This window comes from Oenanthe melanoleuca, chromosome 2, assembly GCF_029582105.1.
Source record: "Oenanthe melanoleuca isolate GR-GAL-2019-014 chromosome 2, OMel1.0, whole genome shotgun sequence".
Classification (NCBI taxonomy): domain Eukaryota; kingdom Metazoa; phylum Chordata; class Aves; order Passeriformes; family Muscicapidae; genus Oenanthe; species Oenanthe melanoleuca.
Window position 1 is genome coordinate 84,874,719 of NC_079335.1, and position 26,091 is coordinate 84,900,809.

General features: G+C 38.9%; 1 protein-coding gene across 1 annotated transcript in view; it reads right to left on the bottom strand.

The window, feature by feature from the left end:
- Positions 1 to 20,799: 20,799 nt before the first annotated feature.
- LOC130248800 (uncharacterized) overlaps positions 20,800 to 26,091 on the bottom strand; it is a 75,325-nt gene continuing 70,033 nt past the window's right edge. Inside the window, exons 10-12 of the mRNA XM_056482819.1 lie at positions 25,807 to 25,966; positions 22,373 to 22,489; positions 20,800 to 20,970 (exon numbers count right to left, since the gene is read on the bottom strand). Of these exons, the coding sequence (XP_056338794.1) occupies positions 20,800 to 20,970; positions 22,373 to 22,489; positions 25,807 to 25,966 (448 nt within the window). The remainder of the gene's footprint in view (positions 20,971 to 22,372; positions 22,490 to 25,806; positions 25,967 to 26,091) is intronic.

Sequence of the window (26,091 nt, forward strand, 5' to 3'; positions counted from 1 at the left end):
TATAAGAAAAAAACCAAAATAGAATCAAAAGTCGAGGATGCTGTATTTACTTCAAGTAACTTTCATAAACATGGGAAGTGCATTTTCTGTGGTAAGAGTTGTAAATATGGGAATTACTGTCCTGGAGGCAATCTTTGTTAAACCAGGGTAGCTTTACAATTAAAAGAACAAAAGCTGGCTAGTGCTAACCTCTGAGGGAAGCACAGCACCCCTCAAGCATTACAAACCCCATTTCTGACAAACTGTTGCTAAAAACATTGCCAGCAGCTCTGGTAAAATGAATAAAGGAATTTACATGGAAATACATAAAAAACATCCTTCCTGTCCGTGTCCAAGGCACCTTGGTGATGTCCAGGTTCCAGTGAGGGTATCACTGGACCTCAGTGACAGCAGGGAAAGTCTCCAATCCACTGTAGGAAGGATGGGGCACTTGACAAGTCGTGAAAATGAATAAATCATAAAACTGGAGACATGGCAAGCAAAGGCAGGAACAAGAAAGGCTATTAGGATTACCAAAAATCATACCACCACGAGAAAGCCACACCAAAGCTCCTCATATTTAACCCTTACACACACAAAGCACTCACACACATTCATGCAAGTGCAGCTTTGGTGGCACAGCAGTGTGTGCTCTCACTCCTGGGGCAATAATGAAGAACATGAGTGTCTCAGGTTAGCAAAGGCCTTTGTGGGCTCCTGGTAACTCTGCAGAGAGGTAACTAATTTCTAGATCATCCTATTTAAGAACATAAGAGACCAGTAGTATCCAGGAATTGTTTCTTTCAGTCAGATTATGAATGCCTAAAGCATTGCTGTTACAGTCTTTCCTGATTTATTTAACAAAAAGACATGGACAGACTAGACAGTGAAAAAAGGCATATACAGAGAATAACCTCTTTGTAAATTACTAGGGAGAAATCCCAGAATAGATTTATGGAAAGCTGCTTACCATCATAGCACTAGGAAACAGCAGCAGGTCTTTTTGTTTCTGATTTGCAAATAGCATCCTATTTATGGATATGTCCAGTGAGCAGCAATGCAGATCTTTTCTAGGGGATGATTTTCATCTCCTGCTTTTAGATATTACAAAGTGCAGCCACATATTCTTTAGCTACACTGCACACACTGCTTGAGTAATCTGCTGCTCACCATCCCATTTTTTCAGATCTAAATCTTTTGTGGTTTTTAGTGTCCACACTTCAGTCACCCATAAAAAAAATACAACTGAAGAAATACTCTCATCCAAACTATAATAAATCTGGGGAAAAAAAAAGTCATCTCAAGAATTAAGTCAGGGAAAACTGGTATTCAATGCAGCAAAAACCTTAGTGAGTAAAAATTAAAGGCCACAGCTTTCTTGCATTTCCTTGTGCATAGCTGTGTCTTTGTCCATTGATTTGCCCTAAGGAAAGGAGATAAAATACATTCCCTTCCTATTCCAGAGAATCCTGCTATATCCCAAGCCTAGAGTGGGTTTCGTTCAGATGGGCAAGAGGACTCTCTCTCCATGCCTCATTTCCCAGATTTTATAAGGGATGCTGGAATCAGTTACTTAAGAAAGCATCTTCAGTAACTTCATAAACACAGGATTTTATATACAAAAGTGTTTAGGAGAAGTTATTTTCCCTATGGATGTCAGGAATTTAATGCATACAAGGGCATATCTGTGTAAATAAGAGTGTCTGCTATTCATTATCTGCTCATCAACATTTGTTATTCATTACTCATGTGTTTACAAATGTAATGCAGTCAGAAAGCAGGAATAATACTATATGACTTTGGTGACCAAAAATACACCAGAAACAACAAACAGTAAATAGATCCATGGAGCAGTTCATCTTATGGGATAAAGTTTGCCCACAGAAGACATTCTGTGAAAAATTTGTGAAAATAACCCTGACCAATCTGTAAGCAACAATGCAGTATGTAAACAGAAAACAAATGAGGTAAGTTTGTCAATTAATTTATTGGCAATGAGCATTTTATTTTTACTGTTTGGAACTGATTAAATGTAGAGAAAAGATAGTTAAAAGAAACAAGTCCCTGTTCACAGATTTCAGTCAATTTGTCCAAGATCTTGTGCATTCAAGATGTGTGTCTGGGAATGAGACAGGTTTTTATTCACCTGTGACTTACATCAGGTGGACAGATCTTTTCCTGGCAGCTAAATAACATTATTTTAAATCTGTATCATTACATGGACAGTAAATCAGATGAGAACTTTAAACTAAAATACATTGAACTAGTGGCTTCTGGTTGCATCTTCTTCAGTTTCAGAAGTTTTCCTCCTGTGCAGACAGTGGCATAGTGTGTCCTTGTGCTAGAGGGGTTGAGCATAGTGTGAATGGTACTCCTGTGGAAAGTGTCTTTTGAATTTTAATTTTTATTTTCCTTTTTTAAATTCAAACAATAGCAAAATATTCCTAGTTTGCCTGTTTAGATCCAGTTTTCTTTAGAAGCAGATAGAAGAGGGGCTAGGAAAATGAAAGAGAAAAGCAAATTTAAGCACTTTTAATAAAAAATATGTGAACATCCATGAATGGTGGTCATCCTCTTTTAGGAATACTGTAATTTTTCTCTGATTAGGGTTACTTATTCAGTAACCCTAATAAGTACACTGACTACTCCAACACAGATGTTAATTATTAGCAAACATTTACCATAGAAGTATCTAGAATCACACTGCATTCTCATTGTTTCAGCACTGTAGAGACAGGTGGAAATCGGCTGCTCTCAAATAAAGAGTTACCAGCCTGTGTTGAGATCAGAGGACATTTATGTGGCTACTAGCTTTAGCTGTCCATAAATTATCTCATCTGATTTTCCAAATAATCACCAGCAATCAGATGCTTTCTTGCAGAACACTGCAGAAATGGGCCATGAAGGAAGAACTGACAGAAAAAGGTTTCACAAACACCTCCCTGGCAGTAGAGAGTGGAAGGGCCTGACATAATTTTGTAAGCCATGGTGTTAAAGCAAATGCTGGTTTTGTTACAGAAAAGAAAGGAAAGATGAAAATGAAGACAGCAGAGATTTGAGTATTCCTTTGTGATTAAGGCTGACATTTCCCATTCTCATCTCATCCCCTCTACCTTCTTCACCCCAAGGATGTTTTTTCTGCCTCCACAGGGCTAATATCCCAATTGCAAGCTCATCAGAAATTAAACCAGAAGTGCCTCAATCACTAAGGTATTTCCCTGTCACTTTACTCCTTCTTTTTCCTGTGCCAGGGTTTTTTATTTTTGGCTTTTGCAAACAGTTTAACCATGCCTGGAATTCATGCTTCTCCAGAAATCTAGGAATGGAAATCCACTGTAGCAAGTAGAGGCAGAGTTAAAGGTTCAGGGAAGTTTTGCATGAGCCTTCAACAGGGTATGCAAACCAGTTGCCACACTTGCAAAAGTCACTTGCAGGATCAGGCTGTCTCCCAAAGCTCTCTGAGTGTCTCAGCAATGTCTTCTTCCCTGCTTCAGTTAAGAAACAAGATAGCAAGAATTCTTCTCACAATAATATTTTCCACTTGTAGCACACTATTGCAAAACCAGTCCCTTTGTGGTATTTCAGCAGTTTTGTCTTCAGTTCAAGCAGGAACCATGAAACATACAAAAAAATATTTACAAAGCAAAAATGACTGCTTGGAACTCTAAGAAATTGTTTATGGTGCAGCTTAAAGTTTAGTGCAGAGGTGTGCTGTGATTTTATGCATGCAAGAAAGATTCTGTTCTCATTTGATTTTACCTTAACGGGTTTACTTTTCCTGAATTAAAAGTTACTGTCTAAGATATCCAGAAATAATTGCATTACATTACTGAACTTGGTGTGCTTGGTTTTTAGAAAAAATGGTTTAGTCTACTGTGACCAATTGACTATTTTAAAAAAGCTTACTATTAATGGAGTATAGCCTTATATCCTTATTTTTTCCTTCTTGGAATATAGCAGAGTTCAGCATCCGATAAACATGTAAATTGCATTTTTCTTTTCACACCGGACAGATTTCAACTTCTGAACCAGCAGTCAACAAAGATTCCCCCAGCTGCTAGGAAAAAAAATAAAAGTAAGTATTTGTGAAGAAAGGCATAATAAGATCAGAGGGAAGCCTGTCATAAAAATGCACATTGCATAATACATGATGGATCAGTTCTATTATTTAACTTTTGCATAGATATAACAATCCAGAGATATGCTAACCATCATAGTCAGCATTAATTTACAGTGGGAAAAATAATTAGAATCTCACTTTTTCTGAAGAATGGAGTGAAAATGTAAACAATGCTTCCCTCCAGGCAAGTGCTTTATCAACTTGACAGGTGCATTTGAATTTCCATGGGTGGGGGACATAATAGGTTATTTATGTGTCATTTTAATAGAAAGGCCCAACCATCAAGATGGACAGGAGACTTTATCAGTACTGCTGTTTGCAACTAATCCACCAATTTAATACCCCATGAAAATACCTGCAACAAAACCTGGACATTTTTCTTTTCCACTCCATTATAGGCAAATCAATATGGGTGCTATTCATCTCAAATCTTTGGCTCAGCAGGTGCCCACTACACAGAGCTCCTCACAGCACTGGTGCCCTGGCACAGCCACATAAACACAGACAGTTTGTCTTCTGGTGCCATCAGTGACTCCAGCATCACAACAGTGCACTTGCATCTCTAGTTTACCCCCACATAGAAGTAAGCAAAAAAAAAAAAAATCTTTTCTCTAGGGCTTTTTTTTTTATTTCTTTCTTGTTTTTGTTTGGTTTTGAGAAGAAAAAAAAATCCATCACAAATTTTTTAAAGTTTCAGATTACTATAATTTTATCTGAAGTAGCCACTCCCTGATATTCACAAACAGTATATTCCTGGCTGGAGAATAGCCACAAGCCAGAAAAACATTGTACACCTCCTAGCTATGACATGTTTCTTTACACAAACTTGCCATGAGAAAGAAAAGTGCCAAAATGTGTACTCCAGTCACACCTTCTTGTGCATTATCTCTGCTTAAAGCTGCCTTCTTTTGTACTGTATAGGGCTGTGATGTTGAGTGACACACAGCCCCATTGTGACACCCCAGGGTACATTTGGTAGCCATGCTCCAATTTCTTCTTCCTCTTCCCTCCTTGATACTGTCATCTGTACACACAGGTTCCCCCTGTACTTACCCACACAGCTATTGCTGCCACATTTTTAACACACAGCATGTGCTGGTAGCCCCCCAGACCTTCACTGGGATGTGTGTGTGTGTCTGTGTGTGTGTACAGTCATAATCAGCTTGATCCACACCAGAAAAAAAAAGTATTTTCCATTAAGGAATCCTTAAAAAAAAAACAAAAAACACAACAACTATTTTTTGGGAGCTGAAGGTTTCCATTATTGCAAGTCCATCCTCATCTGTGTGCAAAAGTTCAGTTTCCAGATTCATGACCCACCAGGGTCTACATGGACTGGAAGACAGTCCCCAGTGAGTTTGAAAAGCTTTGGATCTAAGGAGGATAGAGGTAATGAGATCATCCACCACTCCCATGTCCACTCAGAAGTGTGCTCCATTTCAGTGGAGATAATTCTTTTCTAACTAAGACAGGTACAGCTCCAGAGATGTTTCAAGTATGTAACTGGAAGTATCTTTACACCCCCTGGGTAATTCCTCAGACTAGCTGCTCCTGAAACTTTTTGCAAAAGCAAGCAATTCATAAGGACATAAATTTGATTAGAACCAGACCTGGGACATTTCCTATGCTCAGTCTTTCAGTCTGCAAAGCTCATGAATCCCTGTGGTTAATTAGGAAATATTACTCATAGTAAGATCCAGTTATAATAAAATGTATGTTGCCCAAACATAGCATCTTAATAAGTTTCAGAAACAGTCATTCCCCCATTTTCTTGCTTGGTGACCGTGTTTTCTGGTAGGAGGACAATGCCACTTCTGCCACTTGCAGAGGACTGCACACTGTCCTCTCTCCTGGGGGTCACTGAGGCACTCACAGCAGTGATGTTGGAGGCCAGATGAAATTCTTGGGGCCAGTGTCAAGCAGTGCTTACACTGGCACAGGGGAAGGGAGCCCTGGGAAAGGCACAGTCTGGGACAGCATAACTTGAGCCCACAACAGGAGGAGGTAATATCTCTTTCCTGTGTGAAACCACCTTATAGTTCACATATACATTACCACAAGAGGTATATCACAAGTTACAAATGGTAAAGTGTGGATAAGAAACCCAAATAAATTAAGTTAGACTCAGCTGATAAATTAAAAGGCAGCCAAGTCTGCGTGGAAGACTGTAATAGCAAAGAGACAAAACTGCAGGATGCTGGGTTGGCAAAACTAACACACCTGGAAGTCTAAATTTTAACAAAGTTTTATACCAGTACCTATTTCTTGCTCTGCTTGGATAGCAACTCCTTCCACAAGTCATGTAAGGAATGTAAGCAGAATGTCAGCTCCCCATCCTCATTACATCAGACACTGGATACTCAGCAGGAAGATGACTGTTTACTCCCTGATGATTTTGCTTCAATTCTGATAGCTTAATATAGGACAGGTTTCTTATCCACTCACAGAATTAATGATACACGTTCCTATTTTATACTAGATTTTTGTTATGTAATAAAGATATTAAAAAAAAGTGAACATTGTAAATTACTTCAGTCTGAGTAAAGCTGACTGAGCTTATGCTGCATGGAATACAAAAAATAGCACCTATAACTGGCACATTTTCTTTCAAAAGGGCAAATTTTGAGAAAATTATTTGTAGAATTAACAACAGATATTAAAAAATATAGATCTAATGTCTTTTCACCATGTGATCTAAGTAAATTTTATGCCTCTTACAGTGGGATTTGTATCACATTGTACAAATCTTTAATTTCAGTGGAAAACTACTATATCATGGTTTAGATAATACACTGAAGTAATTCCATATTTCCTTTAAAAATACATTTTCTGCTTTGCATGTGTGCTTGATTCACTGATCTCTGGTGCTTTTATGCTGTTGTAGCTACTATGCCCAAGTAAAATTAGAGTAAGGGACAACAGCACAGGAATGTATCACACCCATATGTTTTATGTTTTTTAACTGTAACCAGAACGTTTGCCCATTGTCACAGAAAAAACATATCAATCCACAGAAGGCTAAGCATAGAAGAAATCAATCAAATGAGTGTATTATTCAAGAAGAAGAGGGGCAAGTATACCCAAGAGTAGTGTCAGGCCTTCTGAAGTTGGCAGAGTTAACAAAAACTTGGCTGATATTTTCCAAGGATCAAAAACACCAAGAGCTGGTTTCTGGGCACTGACATTACTTTAGATTGATTTAATGTTCACCCAGTTTTTTGGTGCATGTAGAAGTGTGAGTTTCCAATCAGGACACAATTTCTCAGTTCTTTGCTGGTTCCTTTTGTCATTATGTGGGATGGGGATCTCTTGTGGGAAAGAGTGAATCCCATTCAAAGTAAATCAGAAAACACTCAGCATACCTCTTACTTCAAGCACATTTTGATGGTTTGGTTTTGGGGAAATACTTCCAAAAGGCTTTCAAAGTCTTATCACATAGGAAATGGGGATGCTTCATCTTTGTCTTAAGTTAAAATATATTTTGAGAAAAAATAATGAGAAAAATATTTTGAGATCTTTACTGGGAGTTAAGCTGGGAAAGGGTACTTATGAACTCTTTTTTTCTTTCATATTAAGGACACATTTCCCATCATTGCAAGAGGATCATGAGTCTTGCTTGACTCTTCTCTTAAGTAAGCAGTTTGTAATTGTAATTTGAATTTCTGGTTAAGATTACAAATTAAAGACCAGGCTGTGTTAGTATGCAATCACCCATCAAAAGCACTCTTCTGTTTGCCCAGACTATCTGCTTTCTTGAAGCAGGAGCACTCCAGGCATACCTAAAGCAGGCAGATGCCTGGGACATGAGTTTTTCTTCTCCATCTCTTTTGCCTGCAGCAGTGCCCCAGCAGCCAGACTGATGTCTGCTCCTGCAGCCAGGGAAGATCCCCACACTGGGCTGCTCCTCTAGAGACAGCAAGACCACAGGTATCTTGGGAGTCTCCATCATAACTGTGATGTAGAAGCCAAACCCACCCTGTCCCTGTGGTTGCAGCAACCCATTTTACCTGTGCTGCAAAGAAATCTTGAATCTAAGGTGCTGTGGACAAGGACTGATGACAATAGGGTTTGTTCTGGATTCAGCTAAAAGCAGACAAGTGCTGTAGTGTCCTGTCTGGCAAAAGCCATTTCAACAGAATGATAATTTGACTCCCAGAATTAGGTCGTGTGTGGCCCCTTGGAACTCAAGCTATCTTAAACCCTAAAACATGATCTTTAATAACTGGTTTTATAATCTCATTTCTATTTCCTGGGATAACACTATTATTTGTGAAAAAAATCGCCTCTCCAATTTCCAGCATAAATAGGTTTATATATACAACAATTCACTGAAATAGAATGGCTGGAAGAACTACTTGAATCATCTCTGCCTTGAGATGCTGCAGTTCTATTTTCTAGACTTGTGTTTTCCTCACAGTTTGTTTATACTTCACAGAAATATTAGCACGTAAATATATGTCTTCACTGGCCCATTTATCCACCTGTAGCTCTCAGAGATAATTCTACCTATTTCCCTTCAAAGTTTTCATCTGCACATCAGTATCTTCTGCTTTTTATACTCAGATCACAGAAGAAAAACCATAGAGTTATGGAATCATATAATGGTTTGGAAGTGACCTCAAAGATTATTTAATCCCTTCCATGGGCAGGGACACCTTCCACCAGAGCAGATTTCTTAAAGCTCCATCCAACCTGGCTGTGAGCAGTTTCAGGGGTGAGGCATCCACCACCCTCACAGTAAATATTTCCATAAATAATTCCCACAGTAGATAATTTCTTCCCAAAATGTTCTCAAAAGTTCCTGAACAGATAGCATCCAAGGTAGAAGCAGCCCAATTAGGTTCTGGTGCACCATGCAACCTGATGTCCTCACATTCTTGTTGGTGATTTGGGAATTCCAAGAGTAACTGTTTATAGAGGCAGCCACTATGTGGGAAGAAAAGAGAAACCAAAACAGTCATTGGGCATTGTTACAGTCCAGTTGGTCTCTAGCAGGAGGGAAGATCTGCAGTGGGTTGAAACCTCAAAGATGTTGTACAAGAGACTGCATCCAAACTAAGAGCTGTGTTATAGAACCGTATCAGCTGAATTGTAAAACTACAAATGTACAGAAGAAGAAAGATGCCTAAACTCAAATGTTTTATTATTTATTAGGCCATTATTATCTTTAATGGTTTAAGTTTATTATTGCCAATACCTGATGAAAAAAAAAACAACATGCTTCTTTCGTGACTAACTTCTATGCTGTTTTAAGCTCCACTTCCATACTGATTATACATGAAAAAAAGAGAAAAGGTACATACCATAAATTTACTACAGATTTTATAGAGTTTAGACAGAATTAGATGCTCAGCTACCTAACAAATTACTTGATCTTTGTATCTTGTTCAGATAAAGGATTTAGAAGTGGCAAAGGATAAGGAAAAAGCAATAGAAGTGGTATGAACAAACTATGTTGATTTAGAAACCAAGCCAAATAAAAACCATTACAATAGAGTTTCAAAAAGTTATGTTTGCAATTTAAAATACCCATAGGGCATATCTGACTTACATGACCAACACTTAATGTATAGTACGTGATAAGATGACACATGCAGTTTTGAAACTTGGCAGTAATTCAGAAAAAGAATACTTTGCTGGCCATTAACAATTTCTGAGCCATGCATTCATTTATTATATATGTCTGTAGTTGAGTTCCTGAGTGATTATAGTTATAACAGTGTCTTCTCATGTAATCTTAGGACACCAAAAGCTGCACAGCAAAATGAAAGTAAGGATTAATAAATGACCTCCCTCCTTGCTCATGCTAACAGTTCACTAAACTCACATCCAGAGTTTGCTTTCTGCTATTAAATGCAAATGAAGAGAAGCTGCCACAGATCTACAGGGGTACAAATGATACAAGAACTGGGCTTGCACTTTAGTAAAGGGCTTTGTGTGTGTGTGAGAGAGAGAGCAGGGAGGAGAAGCAGTATGGGCATTATACTGAAATACTTTAGCATGCTTTAATGCACCTAAGTAGTCTCATACAGGGAACTCAAAGTAAAATAGTAGGCAACAATGAGCAATCATAGTTGAAGGCTGGCAAAGTTTAGATAATATATCAAGATTCAGGGTTGTTGGGTTCTGTGTTTTTGTTTGGGGAGGGTTTTTTTGGAAATGTGTGTGTATTTTTCAATGGAGCTGGTACTGACTTACAGCTGTTTGATATTAGACACGAGACCTACCAGCCTTCAAACCTCACATTAGAAACAGACCTCTGGCCAAGTTGTGTCTTCGTTTAGACCTTGGCAACCCTGCTTACATCAGTGGGGGTAATTTGACCTCTCATTTGAATAACACACTGGCTCTGGTTTGTATTTTCTGTGATTGTTTCAGTCTAAATGCAACAACTCCCCGGATTGTGTACAACAGGAAAATGCCTTCCAGAGGTAACAGAGGCACAGATACAGGAATTATTTGCCTGATCTGACAAATCTTGTGGCAGGCACTGGTCACAGCACCTTGCCAGTCTTGCCATACCTGCTAGGCACTGAAAGGATCAGAAAAGGTGCTGTGGGTGATGGCAAGGCAGCAGGAACTCAGAGCAGAGGGATCAGCTTCCTGGCACAAGTGAGTTATGTGCATGGACATGATCTTCCAAATGAAGAAGTGTCCCTTCTCTCTCTTCTACAGACACAGTCAAGTTCTAGAGTAAGCAAAATTCAGCCCAGACTAATTCAGTCCCAACTAGAGAAAAAAACTTTCAGTTGAAAGCACTGTACTAGAACAGGATTACTGTCATAGTAAATATGCTTCAGTAATTCACTGAAGACATATCCTAGTTGATTGTATCATTATTTCTCTGAATTTAGAAAAGTTATGAAAATGGTTGTTTGTGCTCTGTCTGAAGCAGCTTTTACTCCCTTACAAAAAAAAAAATAAAGGAAATGCAGTATTAGAATCCTTCAGGAAATAAGAAAAAGTCTTTGACCTATGGTAACTTTCAACATCACATGCTTAATATAGATATGAAAAACAAAATGTCACGGGTTTGCAAACACAAAAAAATACTGTGAGCTCTCTGTTTATTTTTGTTGGTTTATTTAATCCATAAAACATCTCCTTGCTGAATTGCAGTGATAATGATTCTCCAAAAAAGCCTGGGCTAAGAGTCTAAATCTTAAGCTTCTAAGTTAGAATCTCTGCCTGGCTGCACATCAGTCAGAAAAACAAACAACAAACTCTAGTCATGATGATGCCACATCACCACAAAAACAGAATGAGCGTATTTGAACTGCAGTATCTTTGCCTTATTCAAGAATTTTCATTAGGTTTTGTTTAAACAGTTCAACCTTTCTTGTGCAGGCAGAAAAGAGGTTTGTTCCATGAAACTAAAGAAAAACAAAACAAAACAGTCTTTTAAAGCCAAAACATTTAGCTTAATCCATCTCTAAATCCTATTATACATTCAATAAGTGACAAAAGTAACCCTTACTAACCAGAGATGGCAGACCAAGCAGAGTTCCTTCATGGTTAGCCTAAAGGGCACTGTCAGGTTCGAAAATCATAAATCCCAGTCTCTTTGTACATTACTCAGGCCTTTTCACACAGCTCTGGCACACATTTATGCCCAAGCTAGAGCTTTGTTGAGATGTCAGAGCAGCATAAATGAGAGTCAGACCCCAGACACAACAGGACCACTACTTGCACCATCATCAGTGCAAAATCAAAGGTGTTTTTATTTTCTGGCAAATTTGACTCACTTATTTTCATGGTGTTTTACATTCAGCTTGACAATAAATAAAAATTTAACAGGCATTTATAGTAAATAATAATGATGGAAGTACTGTCTCACTCCTGATTGCTTACCCTCTCCAGTACCCCAGCATTCAGAGAGGAAAGAGTGCAAAAGAATTTCGTATTTACTAAAAGATGCCAGTATTTTGTTTTGGTTTTGAGGCTTTTTGTTTGTTATTTGCCATTTTTGGTGGTTTTCTCCCTCCCTGTTCCCCCATAAGCCCATTCCATTTGCCTTTCATTTTCAGCACAAAGTACTCACATGGAAGCTACCCAAAGGGTCGATTTCAAGTATTTAGTATCACATACAAATAAATTAACACCAATAAGACATTGAAATCAATGTAAAAACTGCTTTTGTAATGTCAAAAAGCTGTTTATAGCTTCTCAAGCTGGATGTATATGAGTGACATCAATCCACATGCATACTTTTCAGAGTGTAAGCAAGAGGAAATTGAGGGTAAAGACTCAAAACCAGTCATAATCCATTGTCATATCATTCTCACTCATGCACATATGTTTATACTTCTACTTGCAAAAACTGATCAAGAAAATATTTTGGACACTTTGCTATTGCTGGGCCTCCTTTTCTTTTATCCACTCTGTACAACAGCTAACTGCGTGCCCCGAGTTTCTTTGCAAGCACCTCCATGGTCCAGGGCTCTCCATGGAGAAGCCATAAAGCATCCTGTACAGGAGCCATGGCACCTTGGTCCCTGACCCTGCACAGCTAAGGATCTCTGTCCTTAGATGAAAAGTGGTGAAAAGTGATGAAAAGGGGCCATTTCGACCTGCTAGGAATCTCTGCAACAGGTTTCTGCTCTCCCCATGCAGGCTATAGCACCTTCTGGCAGGACATCTGGTCAGTTTAAAGACATCACAAAAACTTGCAGGGATTTTCTGATGAGCAGTATATGCCTGTGCCACTGTGGGTGCTCAACACCCTTCAGATATTTGCACACCTACTCTCTTTGAAGAATTGCCCTAAAATTGCCCTCCTCTGCACACCCATGCTGAGCTGGCACCAACACAGTGGTCAGGATTCACTTGTTCAGGTACAGGACAAAAAGGTTACCCTGGCCCTTTCTTGTCTCAGAGGTGGGGGACCAAGGGATGCTGCAATAAAAGAAGGATATTAGGCTCTTAAAGAGCATCCAAAGGAGGGTGAGGAAGATGATGAAGAGTCTTGAGGGAAAGCCATATGAGGGGGTGGCTGAGGTCACTTGGTCTGTTCAGCCTAGACAAGACTGAGTGAAGAACCCATTGTGGTCTACAGTTTCCTTCTGAGGGGAAGAGGAGGGGCAGGCACTGATCTCTTCTCTCTGGTGATCAGTTACAGGACCTGAAGGAATGGCCTGAAGTTGTGTCAGGAGAAGTTTAGTTTGGATATTAGAAAAAGGTTCTTCACACAGAGGGTGGTTGGGCACTGGAACAGGCTCCCCAGGGCAGTGATCACAGCACCATGCCTGGTAGAGTTGAAGATTTTGGACAGTGCTCTTGGGCACACAGTGTGACTCTTGGGGTTGCTCTGTGCAGGGTCAGGAATTGGACTCAATGGTCCTTGTGGGTTACTTCCAAATCAGCATATGCTTTGATTCTATGGTTCTGTGAAGTTTGGAGAGGAAGAAAGCAAGAATGGATGGGGCTATGACAGAAAGAGCAGGGCTTTTGAGAAGGCACGCTTAAAGTCAGACATCCCAGATCTTTTCCCATTCCAAAGATCATTTTCTCTGTCACTGGGGCAAGCAATGTGGTGCTGTGGACACCACAGACTCAGATATTCTGAAATGGGGGACCCTGATGATGTCAAACAATAGAAGATCACCCCATCCAGGAGGGCATTGAGGCTGAACCACGCTGCATCCAAATACTTTGCTCCAATCCTGGCACTGCTGTCTGAAGGGAGGAGTGATCCACAGGGGTCTCCTGCATGCTGATGGGGGTTCTGGCCCCCTCATCCTGTGCAAGGGCCTGGTGAAATATGCAGGGCTTATGTCAGTGTCACACCTACCTACCCATCCCTGAAGGCCTGCAGACATCCAACAGGTGCTGCCCAGACTTAAGCATGAGGTGGGATAACTTTTGCCGATAAAATATTTCCCATCTGTCCCAAACACTAACAATTACCTGAACCCCACAAAAACCACTTCAAAAGACACTAGTTAGCAAACAGCAAATTAACTAACATCCTCCAAGTTGTTGCTCAAGCTGCAGTACACGCTGCTTCAAACAATGCCATTTATAAAGCGATAATGAAAGGAACTAGTCTATAAACCTTTCCCCAGCAGCAGGAGGGCTTAGGTTCCCAGGTTCACAAGCCCTCAGTTTATTTGAAGCCCATCAGACTTCAGCAAAGAGGAAACAATCAAGGTAAAGAGAAGAATAATCCTAAAAAGCTTAACAAGGCACTATCGTGCATGTTTTTTTCTCTGCCTATATTGACTTTGAAAGAGACAGAAACCAGCCTGCTGCCTTTACTGCATTATTTCCCACTTGTGAAATGGCAATGCAGAGCCCGAGTGTGTTTCATAAGGCTAAAAAAAGCATCCTTCTTTGTGAACTAGTGAAGTAAGGATGCAGTTGGCAGTCTTACTCTCTCAGGCAAGACTCATTAATACAAAAGGGGGTTTATCTTAGAAAAGTCTAAATTACGAGTTCTAAATGGGTAATCTCAGCTGCAAAAGAAAACAAGGCTGGGGAGGTTTTTATGCCGTGACTGAGCTTAAGCTTCAAGCCTGCAGGCTAGCACTACTCAGAGTGTTTCTGATGGGATAATTTTCTATGCAAAAAGACTGATTCATTGAAGAATTACTCATGTCATGGCCAGCGTGCCAATTTCAATGGCCGTTCATCTGACAGGAGCAACAACCCCTTCTGAAATGTTTTAAATGACCAGGTGCAATTTCCCTATTTTTAAATAACCTTTCATGGTTACTCTAGCCAGACAAATGACCTGCAAAACCAGATGAGCTGCTCCCACTGCTGCAGCCCAGACGAGGTGCAGGAGGAGCATAGCTCCCTAAGGCACTGCCTAGCTTTGCCCTTTCCCTTTTCCACTCTCATTCTGGGGAAACAGGAATTCAGTCTTAGTGCCTGATGATAGCACTGAAATGTTACATCAGTATGCTGATCCTGGTGTCACTGGGTAAATTATATACTTTAGTGAGCCTGATGTGCAAGTAAGTCCCTACACCCATTCAGCTGAGGATATAAACACCTCAGAAGAACTGTTGAGGTGAACCCAAAGCCTTATGTCAGGGACAGTGAGAGGTATTCAGAGCCAACAGGAGAGGATTCCCTAGGATTGCCCTAGGATCCACGTGGAAAGTAGATTGTCTGAACAGCGCCCATTTCGATCGAGGTGTTGTGAGGCTCAAAGTTTGTCTCCATCTTGGTCAGAGCATGCCAAAGTTAGAAGCTGCCAACCTTTTCCCTTGATCATTTCTAGAAATTCCTCTCTAGAACTGCAGTATTTTGTTCCAAAAACGTGGATTTTTAAAAGGCCATTCTGTTTTTGACTAAACTAAGTTTCAAAACAATAAATCCATATAACCTGCTGTACTCACATGCCACCTGAATGGCATGATTATTCCTCTCTCGCCACCCGACCTGTCAGATTTTCCATTAATATTAATACACAAACCCTTGCAAATGCAACTCCCATTTAACTGTTTAGCCTAATATTTTGCAAGATGAAAAGAACAGCTCTCAAAATAGAGGAAAAAATCCAGAGCACGCGACCACATTTCACAGGTCAGTGGCTGGGATAGCAGGAGCTGCTGAAGGAGAGCTGAAGGAACAAACTTGCTCAGGGGCATTTTAGCACTCTTGTGATACGATACCCGTTATTCATCAGCATGCAACAATCCCCTCTCCAGATGAAAAACACTGCAGATCATGTTCCTAATAAAACAGTCAATTTGCCTCCTTCTCTTTTTTGTTGTTGGAAGGAATTCCTTACAACCTCACCTCCCTGGGGCATGTCTTCCTCTCCCCCTTTGTCGATCAGGAGAAAACAAGGCTCTGTTCAACAACAAAGTCTCGCTGGCTGGCCTCAGAGACGCTCACACCAGGTTTCAGACAGACCCAGGAAATTACTGTTGGTTTAGATGCCCTGATTATTGCTAAGATAGGAAAAATGATGTAGATGGAAGCACGGTGAGAGCACATTTCTGCCCTGACAAACATGCCAGGGTGAAAATCGTGACCCCTTCAGGAAACTTCAGCATATAAACTCTGGACGCTGCTTTCAGGCTTTAGCAGAGGAAGGATAATCCATCCCCTCTTTCTAAGCTTCCAAGGGCAGCTACTTCAGATCCACAGGCTGGGATTTGTAGCCCACTGAGACCACAGGTTTTAGCATATCTACAGCAGGAAGGACAGGTGTCCTCACTGAGCCTGATGACCTACATTCTGCCTGAACTGGGTTTTAGCTATGACAGAGCTCACCTGAAGGCTCAGGCACAATTTACTTTGCCTTAGGAGCTCAGGTAATGACAGAAAACAGAATGGACCTGCTTGGGCTTGAGCTAAAGTGTGTATTTTTGCAAAACTCACTGCATAGGCAAAACCTCAGCCATCTCACTAAGTCTCCTGAACTGTTATACACAGCCAGGCCAGGGCTTTCTATATGCCACCAGCCCCATTCAGTGGGCAAAGAGATTTCACTCTGCCCTGTGCAAGTGTCTTCAGTAGCCTCTGCTATCAGTGTGTGGAATTTTACATTTAAATACCATTAGTTCCCAGAATATTTAAAGGTCATTGCTACAAAGCAAGCTACTAAGGCTTCAGTTTTGTAGCATTTTTAAGTGTTCTCTAATGCATCTAAAGTCTTTGTCAGCAGCCTTATGTGTGACAAAGTGGTAGTAAATTTAATTTCCTTTAAAAGAAGAAATAAAGAGCCTGATGTGCAAAACCATTCTTGCAGTGACATACACAATTGACACATGAGCTTCATGCTTTTGCATATGCAACCTCACAATCACATGGTAATTTAGATTCTACCTTGGTTAAGAGTTTCACTCATCCCTAACCTGACTAAATCAATGAGCATCAAGAGTACCCTGCCTAAGATCAGAGGATGTCTGATGCCAGAGTTGTAATAAGTTGAATTACAACTTAAAGAGATAATTTAGCAATTAGAGAAGACAGATCTTTTAAAACCATATCCTTGGAAAAAAGGAAATTTGTTTAACACTGAGGAGTATAAATCAGAAATTATAAAACAAATACTAGTTTTTAAACAGCTACACACACCCATAATGGACAAAAACACTTTTCCATAATGTGAGTTCCTTCTTAGGCTCCATATGTTAGCGATTACATTATGTCTTTAAATCATTAGGGTTGATATTTCATAAAACATTTTAGTTCACTATTGTAACATTGAATGTTCTCATTATTCATATACATTGCTAAATTTTTTCAGAATTCTGCTAAGTTACTGTTCCTGAGATGTTGCATATGTCAAATGAATTACCTGTATTAAAAACTCCAAAGAACAAACAAATGCAGGGATTAACCTTGTTTACAGAACTGATGTAACCTTGTTTACAGAACTGATGTAACCTTGTTTACAGCACTACCTGACAACCATATGAGAGACCCACTGGCTAATTCTGTTTTGTGCAAAACATGAAGAGTCAGCTGATTTTTGTTACAAAGAGTAGGAATCATCGCTGTTAAATAAGTGACTGTCCTGGGGGTTTTCAGAACTGCTCACATCATACTTCAACCTACCAAGGGGAGGAGGGAGTCATTGTATGAATTACTCCTGCAATATTTCATGAGCTAGTAAATTTTCTATGGAAATTATCCAGCTTGATGAAAATGTCTGTATTTCAAACCTCACAAGAGTCTGATTTAGAAGAGAAATAGTGCTCGTTTACTGCAGCTTCATTGAAGACAAAGACGGAGAGAACCTGAAGTGTTGAAATGTTAACGTTCCAAGAAAACTAATTATCATATTTTCACTTGCAAACTTCAAGCCTGATGCTAATTAATCTCTGTGGAAAGGCTGTGTATGAATCAAATTATAATGTAAGTCAGATTATACAGGATGAGATGTATAACATACCCTGCCACTGAGGAGAAACAAAATGGATTGCTTGCAGAGAAATGACAAAAAGCCCAAAGAGCTTGCTCTTCATTAGTGCACCAATCTGAACCAGCCAGCTGATGACAGATTCACCCCAACAGAGTGTTGCAAACCACCTTGGATTCTCAAAAGTTTGCCTGTGGTCACAAATTATCTAGATGCAAGGAGAAAAAACTATTTGACTGAGCAAACCTTGATGTGGCACTTGCAGAGTTCTGTTGTGAAAACATCTTGAGGGCAATCAAGTGCCATTAGCACATGTCAATGAGGCTTCCCATGAATTACTACAAAAATTACAGTTAAGTGTACTCCTCCTTCATCACTGTCCAACATCTCTGACAAAACAGTTTGGATGTCTGCTGAAGTATTAGAGAAATTAGCACCTTTCTGCCAGTGTATAATCAGAAGGATGTCAGCAGACTATTAGTTTGGTCCATCTTCACTAAAGCCTTTATATAATTAATTTATTGATTATGGGATTAAAATGATTTATTACCATTTACTCTGGAAATAATATATTGTGCATATAATGGGGATAGTAAAGGAAGCTTGAATAAAACAGTTCTCATTAAAAAGGAAACTAAATACATATTGAAAGGGGAAATAAAATACATGTTTCCAAAACACAAAATAGTGTTTACTATCTCTCTAAGTAAATTCCATGGAAATTTTTTTTTCAATTTATAGACTTACCATGAATATGCCAACCAAATAAATAAATAATGTAAGTAGCTCATAGTACTTGCATCCACATAGCTTGTATAGTTTGCTTTTCTTTTTATCTCTTTTTATTCTATTAACTTATTGTCATGCACCTTTCAGAGAAACTTGCATAGATGTGGTGGTTTTAAACCCTGTTTTCTCCCTTTTTTCGGTTACTTTTTCTCTTTAAGATGGGATGCAACAGGAATCAAGCGAGTCCTGTGCAGTGTTACTCTACCAGCTTAATTTCTAATGCTCTTTCCATTAGTTTACTTGTTGATTATATCCATTCTACCATTGTTATAATTTATTGCAAGGCCCCTTTTTGTGTGCACATCTGTTTAAGCAGTTCCACTCGTTAGACCTACCCACACAGGCAAAAGAAAGTTTTCCTTTACCTAGACTGCATTACCTTGTTTTCCACAGCTTGCACTTGCACACTTTCTGAATTACTAATCACAGTTGTGAGGTTTAATGGCATGCCTGGGTATGGTCAGCATATTTGGCTATTCCAGATGCCTCCAAACATCCACATTTCCCCCCCTTTCTTCTTTTCACCCACCACTCCCTGTGGACTAAATACTCTACAGGAATAAAAAACAAAGTGTTTCAGAACCACATGGCAAATTTAATCCTACACAGTTCAAGGCCTTGTCTGTTCATATAGAAATAATTTTAGTTTAAAGAGGCAACAGAGTGCTACCCTCATTTTGCTCTGTTTTCTGTAACATCCCATTACTGGGCTGAGCCTTCCCTCTGCTCATCTCTAATTTTCAATCTCTATTTAATCTTAAAAAAAAAAAATACAGACTCTGCCTTCAAGAATTTATCCCAGATGAGAATCTGACCTTATACACACAGATCATGAAGAAGTTCAGTGAGACATGGCCCTGTTTCCTCCCCTCCCTTTTGCTTACACAGATAGATGGAAATTCTGGCCCTTACAAAGTCAGTGCCAGTTTTGCTGTTGCCTGCAAGGGGTGGAGGTTCTCCTCCTACAGTTTCTGTAGCAGATAGGTGATTACATGTCACCTTAACATGCTGAGCTAAATTGTTCTGGACTAGCAGGGTAGTTTGCTTGTACTGGCTGAAACAATTGTGCATTACTGCAGACCAACACAGTGATTTATTTATAGTGGCATGTGAGGAATTAAATTCTATGTTACTGATAATTTTTCTAGATAGGCTCACAGTCAGCTTTGCTACTGCTTTCTAACCTCCTATGCTATGCAGCATACAAGTTTTGATTCTTCATACAATCTAAATTTCAGGAGACATTGTACTGAGAGTTCCAGTGACCAGCACCAAAGATTTTTGCAATTTGTTTTAAGGTTAGGAAAAAGAAATTAAATTGTAAACTTGCAAAACACAAGATTTCTAAAAGATCACTGAAACTAGTTTAGGGAAAGGACACCACAGATCAAAATCATAAGACCTTATAAGCAGCAACTTGAGTGATGTCAGCCATTTATTATTTCTTAAAAATATGATACAGTGTACATGAGGTATTTGTTTATAAGGTATACCTTAAAGTCAGAAAAAGTCTGCGAACAGAAGAGTGAATGAGTAAAAAATAAATTTACATTTTGCATACTTTTGCTTTCTCAACATGTTTGCCTGCCTCCATTTGCCGATTAATGGTAGCTAAATAAGAAATTTGAGAAAGGCAGCAGTAAAATTTCTGTTTGTGTCCATGGGGAAAATTCACTCTACAGCTCCAAAAACATAAAATTTAAGATGATCTGATCTATTAGATTCACAGAAAAAAGCTGGTGTTCTTGTTCAAAATTTGACCTGGTTTCACCATTTTTTTCAACAAAAAGAGGCAAGAAATCACGCTCAGAATAGTGTTAAACCTTCAAACACAAAATATACCAACTGTGATGTCAGTATATTTTTCAGCCTTTTTTGATCTACACTACAGTCAACTTTCACAAAGGGATGTGGAGAGCCTCAATCTGGGATTTTGAATTAGAGCATGGCTGGGGATTCTACTTTTTCTCTTTCCAATATCCAACAGCAAGAAAGCAATGTACCTATTTCCATTTCTCACTACACACTGTGTGCCACCCATTCCTCAGTCTAGAGCTGGCTTTCAGATGACTTCATTTCCCTTTATCCATCATCCTCTATGTGCAAGCAAGCTCCAAATTCCAGTGTTGGAGTAGGACCAGGACCATAAGAAGAGACAAATTGCAGCAATCTCAGGTGTGGTAGCACCTGCCTTCATCAGCTTCCACCTGTGGTCCAGCAGCTTTGCTGCAGCACAAACTGGAGGCTCATGAAGCCTCCTCTAAGACAAAATCAAAAGTTAACCCCCTTGTGCTAAATGAGTTAAAAGACTTGCTTTCCAGCAGCCCTTGCAATGCTGCCAATTCCAACATCAGTTTCCTCTCCTGCCAGTGCTGATTCCACAAGCAAGGGCAGGATTTTGCCCTCAACTATTCACAAGTAATTAATGCATTATTGAACAGGAATAAATAGATAGCAATTAAATAACAAGTATTAATGACTTATTTATTAACATATTAATAGTTGGCCTGAGAGTAATAAATGCAAATTAGTGTAAAGTGGTACCAAAAATTGTGTCGATAATAGGCCCTGAAGTAATCTTGTGTGTTCAAGATAATTACAAATATATTTTCCTTTCAAAAATCTACTGCCGGGTAATTTTTTATGGTTTGCTATAATATCATTTTAAAATTAGAAAATTAGCCCTAGTCTCATTAAAATAATTTTGCAGTGCATCAGGCTTTATTTCAAGTGTAGGTTTCACATTATCTTCTTGCCTACAGACCTTGTGTTTTTTTTTTTTTCCAGAAAACCTCCTCATGTGCCAATATTTTGGGCCTATGTTTGGTATGCAAACAGTTTTGTTTTAGCTTACTACTTGCACAACTTTTCTTATTGTTAATATCACTACATAAAAAGTCCAGCTGCAAGCAGGTGTGGTGCTTTGAGGGCTAAGTCCATTAAAAATACCTAAGGGCCATATTTATTTCATTTTACTCCTGATAATAGCAATTAACCTGATAAACAGTTCAGAGGCTTTAGACATGACCAAACTGACTCTCACCTAACAACCAATCCAGTCATAACAGATCCCACTTAAAAGACCCTCTCTGGTCACCTGTTTTTACTAGAAATGCTTCCCCTGCCTTTTGGGGGGATTTTTTTGTTTTTGTTTTTGTTTTTTTGGGTTGTTTTTGTTTGTTTTGTTTTTTGGGTTTTGTTTGTTTGTTTGTTTTTTGTTTTTTGGGGTTTTTTTTGTTTTGTTTTTTTTATTCTTGTTTGTTTAGACAAAAGAAAACCCACCTCATACTTTGGCTCTAAACTATTACTTAGCATTGGAAAGGTGATTACTCAGTGAGGACAGAAAGACATTGTCACTTTTATCAGTTCTAGAAAAAAAAAAAAAAAGGAAAAATCTCAGCAAAAATCCAGGGTCCTGACCTCATCACTGATCTGCTAACAATAGCAGATTAAAATATTCCAGTCTGCCACCAGTCCTGATTTTACCGATTCTGGAATCTGGCACACATTTAACACGTGAGTGCCTCTAATAAAAGATCAGCAAATATTCAGCTCTGCCTCCATGTTTGTAACAGGAATGGAGGAATGGGGGCTCAGCACTGCTCCAGCACACCTTTGTTTCTAGAAATGTTTCTGCCTGCCCCTGTAGGTGTCATTTTTACCTCTTTGCAGCTTTCCTCGTTAAGGGCGTTGTAAATGTCTTCTTCCAGAATAATCAAGGGCCTTTCTGTAAGGTGCAGGGCTACAGTGGCTCTCCCTGCACACTGCCTTCCAAACCACTACATAAACGTGATTGTGGCCGTGTAATCTGTGTACCTGGAAATATAATTCGTTTTGTTGCTAATGAAGGTCCTACGGCACAAATTTATTAAAGGTATACTTTTCCGTGGGATAATAATTGGGTCGATAATATTAAACTCATAGGCTCATTATTTAATTGCAAGGGCAGATTATGAATACAGCTTCTAAAATGTATTTTAATGAAAAACACTACATCCTGACCTAATCATATCAACCTTATGCTATCTAATTAAGGATGCAAAAAATCATTAGAGTTGCAAAATATTAGTTCCAGCTCCATCAGGCTGTTAGCTGCCCCTTCATGAATATATATATTTTTTTACTCTATGATAAATAGTTAATGAGGTAAAAATGACAAAATTTGCATGTAGGCAAATTAGTTTAATAGACTGATGTCTTCCTGGTCTACAGAAAGTGACCTTTTTCCTATCAAAAGAAAGGCTGAAAATACTTTGAAATGATGGCATGGATGTCATTCCACAAATGACAAATCACTGCTCTGAACAATATAAAAATTATAAAATGCAATAACCTTAAATTCTCATCATATTGTAAATGTGTCCTCTGCTGCTGCATTTATCAATTTAATAAAAGGAAATTAAGCATATTATAAAATACCCATTTATGGGGCAATTTTTAATCCAGCGAATAAAAATGAGAAGCACATGGTTAATAGCAAGAAAATATTGCAAAAATGTAGGCCTATTTTTTCCAGAAGGTTTGACTGACTATTTACTTGAATGACCTCCATTTAAAATATATTTTTTATACGGAATGATGTAAGATATGGCAGTCTCATGCTTCCCTTTATAAAAATTGTTCACAGTTAATTTCGTATTTTATTTAAAAATTAACACATTAATAATGCACGCAATAAGACCTAGTGATGTGTCTTCCATACTGATTACTTAGTACAATTAGACATACAAAAAGAAAGGGACAAGATAAATACCTTATGCAAATCTGTGGCAGAGAAAAGGGTCTTTAAGTATCTGCAATGCCTAGGAGCACAAAAAGACCTGCAAATACAGCTCCCAGTCTTGCAGGGAGATGTTCCATGTGCAGAACATATTTCTAGAATGGGGCAAGTTTTTATTACAGAATTAGATTTGCCAAAGAGCTAGCAACATTTCTTTTGATGTTTCCCTTTTTCATCAAAATAGTACAGGAAAAAAAAAAAAAGGAAGATTTTGGTTTTTTTGAAGATTGCTTCTTTTTTCACAGTATTTGTATTTTGTGCCAATAATTCAGGATTGAATTTGGGAACCTTCCCTCTATTCTGACTGCACCCTCTGAGGTGCTGGGTCCAGCTGAGGCTGGGTCCATTTTAAAGGATCTCAGACTAAGGTTTCACAGTTCAGAGTGGCCTTTAATGCATGCTAGGCTTCAAACTGGGAGAAAAACTAGGCACTTACGCTTGTCTATAGCTATGGGTCATGTCTTTCAGTGTTCTGTCCCTTGAAGTATATCTTATTGTAGCAGTGGACAGCCCACTCAGGTTACCTCCATTCAGGTACAGACTATTTGTATATAGAGAAGTAATTTTTCTTTCCATTCTTTTCTATTTGTCTTTAGCTCCCACACTTCCTTCTTTTCTTCCCACCCTTCTTTTTTTTTTGTTTTTCTTTTTTTTTTTTTTTTCCACCTTATTTAGCACTTCCTGTTCTGCTGCAAGAAATGAAATGCTGGAAATATCATTAGAAATTTATTCAGTACTCAAAATAGAAATGTAGTTGTTTTCCTTATCTGCCACTTTTTCCAATTGCCATTGCTGGTCCTGGCATGTAAAATGAGGTCCACTACATGTACTCTTTGTTTGACCTTACTTATTATCTTTGTAAAAAAGATAATAGAAATGAATTGTCAGTGGTTTTACTTTAACTTACTGCAGAAAGTTTTGAAGTGAAAAAAAAAAAAAAAAAGTTATTTTACTCATTTGGAAAACCAAAATAAGTTCTATCTGTACAAAAAGTGGGAAAATAAGCAGGTGGCTGTGGAAGCACATTCACTCTTTCAAAACTTTTCCCTCCCCTCTCCTGAAATGCCATGTGGTGCTCTACACTTTCCCACAAAAATTAAGCCTACTGAGTATCTGCTTTTTCATTCAGTTTTTCCTTTCAGGGTCCAAACTGTCATCACAGGGGGAAAAAAAAGTGGAAAATAATTACAGCTGTGGCAGATGTTTATAACAGTGACAACTGAGGCTATATATTTATATAAACTGCTGATCTTTCAGAGGTAGTTATAGAGATTTGAAAAACCTGCAGACCCTAATCTTAAGTCCCTTGTTCCAGAGGGTTAGAAAAGAAAAACAAAACCACTCATACATGCTTAAGAGGACCAATTTCCTTCCTATCAGGAATCTGTTCTTTTCTACATTGAAGCAGGAGTCACCAAACAAGGCATTGTACACAGAGGCATTCATAGATGCATAAATCAAAGTGATGAGCACTTTACCAGTTGTCCAAGAGCTGGTTTGTAAATTAGTCCTATGGGAATTAATAACACTGATGCAAAGCTAGAAAGCAAGGAAGAATAAGTCCTTCCCAGAAGGAAGACAATGTCCCTCAGAGAATATTGACCACATCACTTCTTCTATTTTCAATTCTCTGAAAGGAATTATGACCAGAAGCCTCATCTGTGCATGATGCCCCCACCCCTGGACCCTTTGCAAACACAGAATGTATCTCCTATACACCACAGCTTAATATGGGGACTAGAGGCTAGGGGCTCAATGGAAAAGAAAGAGGAATTATTTTGATAATGGAAGTAGAGTACCTTTCCTGCCTTTTTCCAACTTAGCCCATTCTTCTGGGCAATCCTGGAAAAAAAGGGCCAGGGAGAAGAGCATGGCTCTCATATCTGACTGATCAAACTCACACCCCTTTCTCAGGGCAGCCTCACCTGTGCCCTCCTAAGGAATGAATTCTACTTACTCATGGAAATCCAGTTTGCTGAACTGGCTGAGAAATTATCTGGGCTGATACTGACATTTAAATCAGTAGTAAGTCTCTAAAACCCAGTCAAGAACCATCAGATGGTACAGATAATTTTTGACATCAGTGATGCCTCTAAGCCTTTGGTTACTAAGCAGATTGTAACCCCTGAGGATGTTCAGGCAATGCACATGCAATGTCACAAAATTCTCCTGAACATGCTGCTTCTTAGCTTCCCCATTCAATGAAGCACCCTAAGAATAATTTTCTAATATCTAGAGCCTCTTAAATAACACTAAGAAATTCAAAGCATTCATTTGGACCACAGACTCTTCTTGGAAACTCTGCTGATCACTCACCATCCGTCTTTCACCATTGATTCCTCTCCACTGCTCAGCCCTCTTCATAATGTAGCTCAGCTCCTGACTGGAAATCTCCAAGTCCAGTGGAACAAAGAATGTGCCTTCCTCACCATGAATACGTCGAAGTACATCCAACAGCCAACCTTCGCTGTGGAGCCTAAGGATAGAAATCACATTTTTGTTCATGTTTGAAAAGACTCTTAATGAAAAAAAAAAAAAAAAAAAAAAAAAAAGAAAGAAAAAAATAATTCTTTTGTAGACTTATGGTTTGGTATTCCCTTC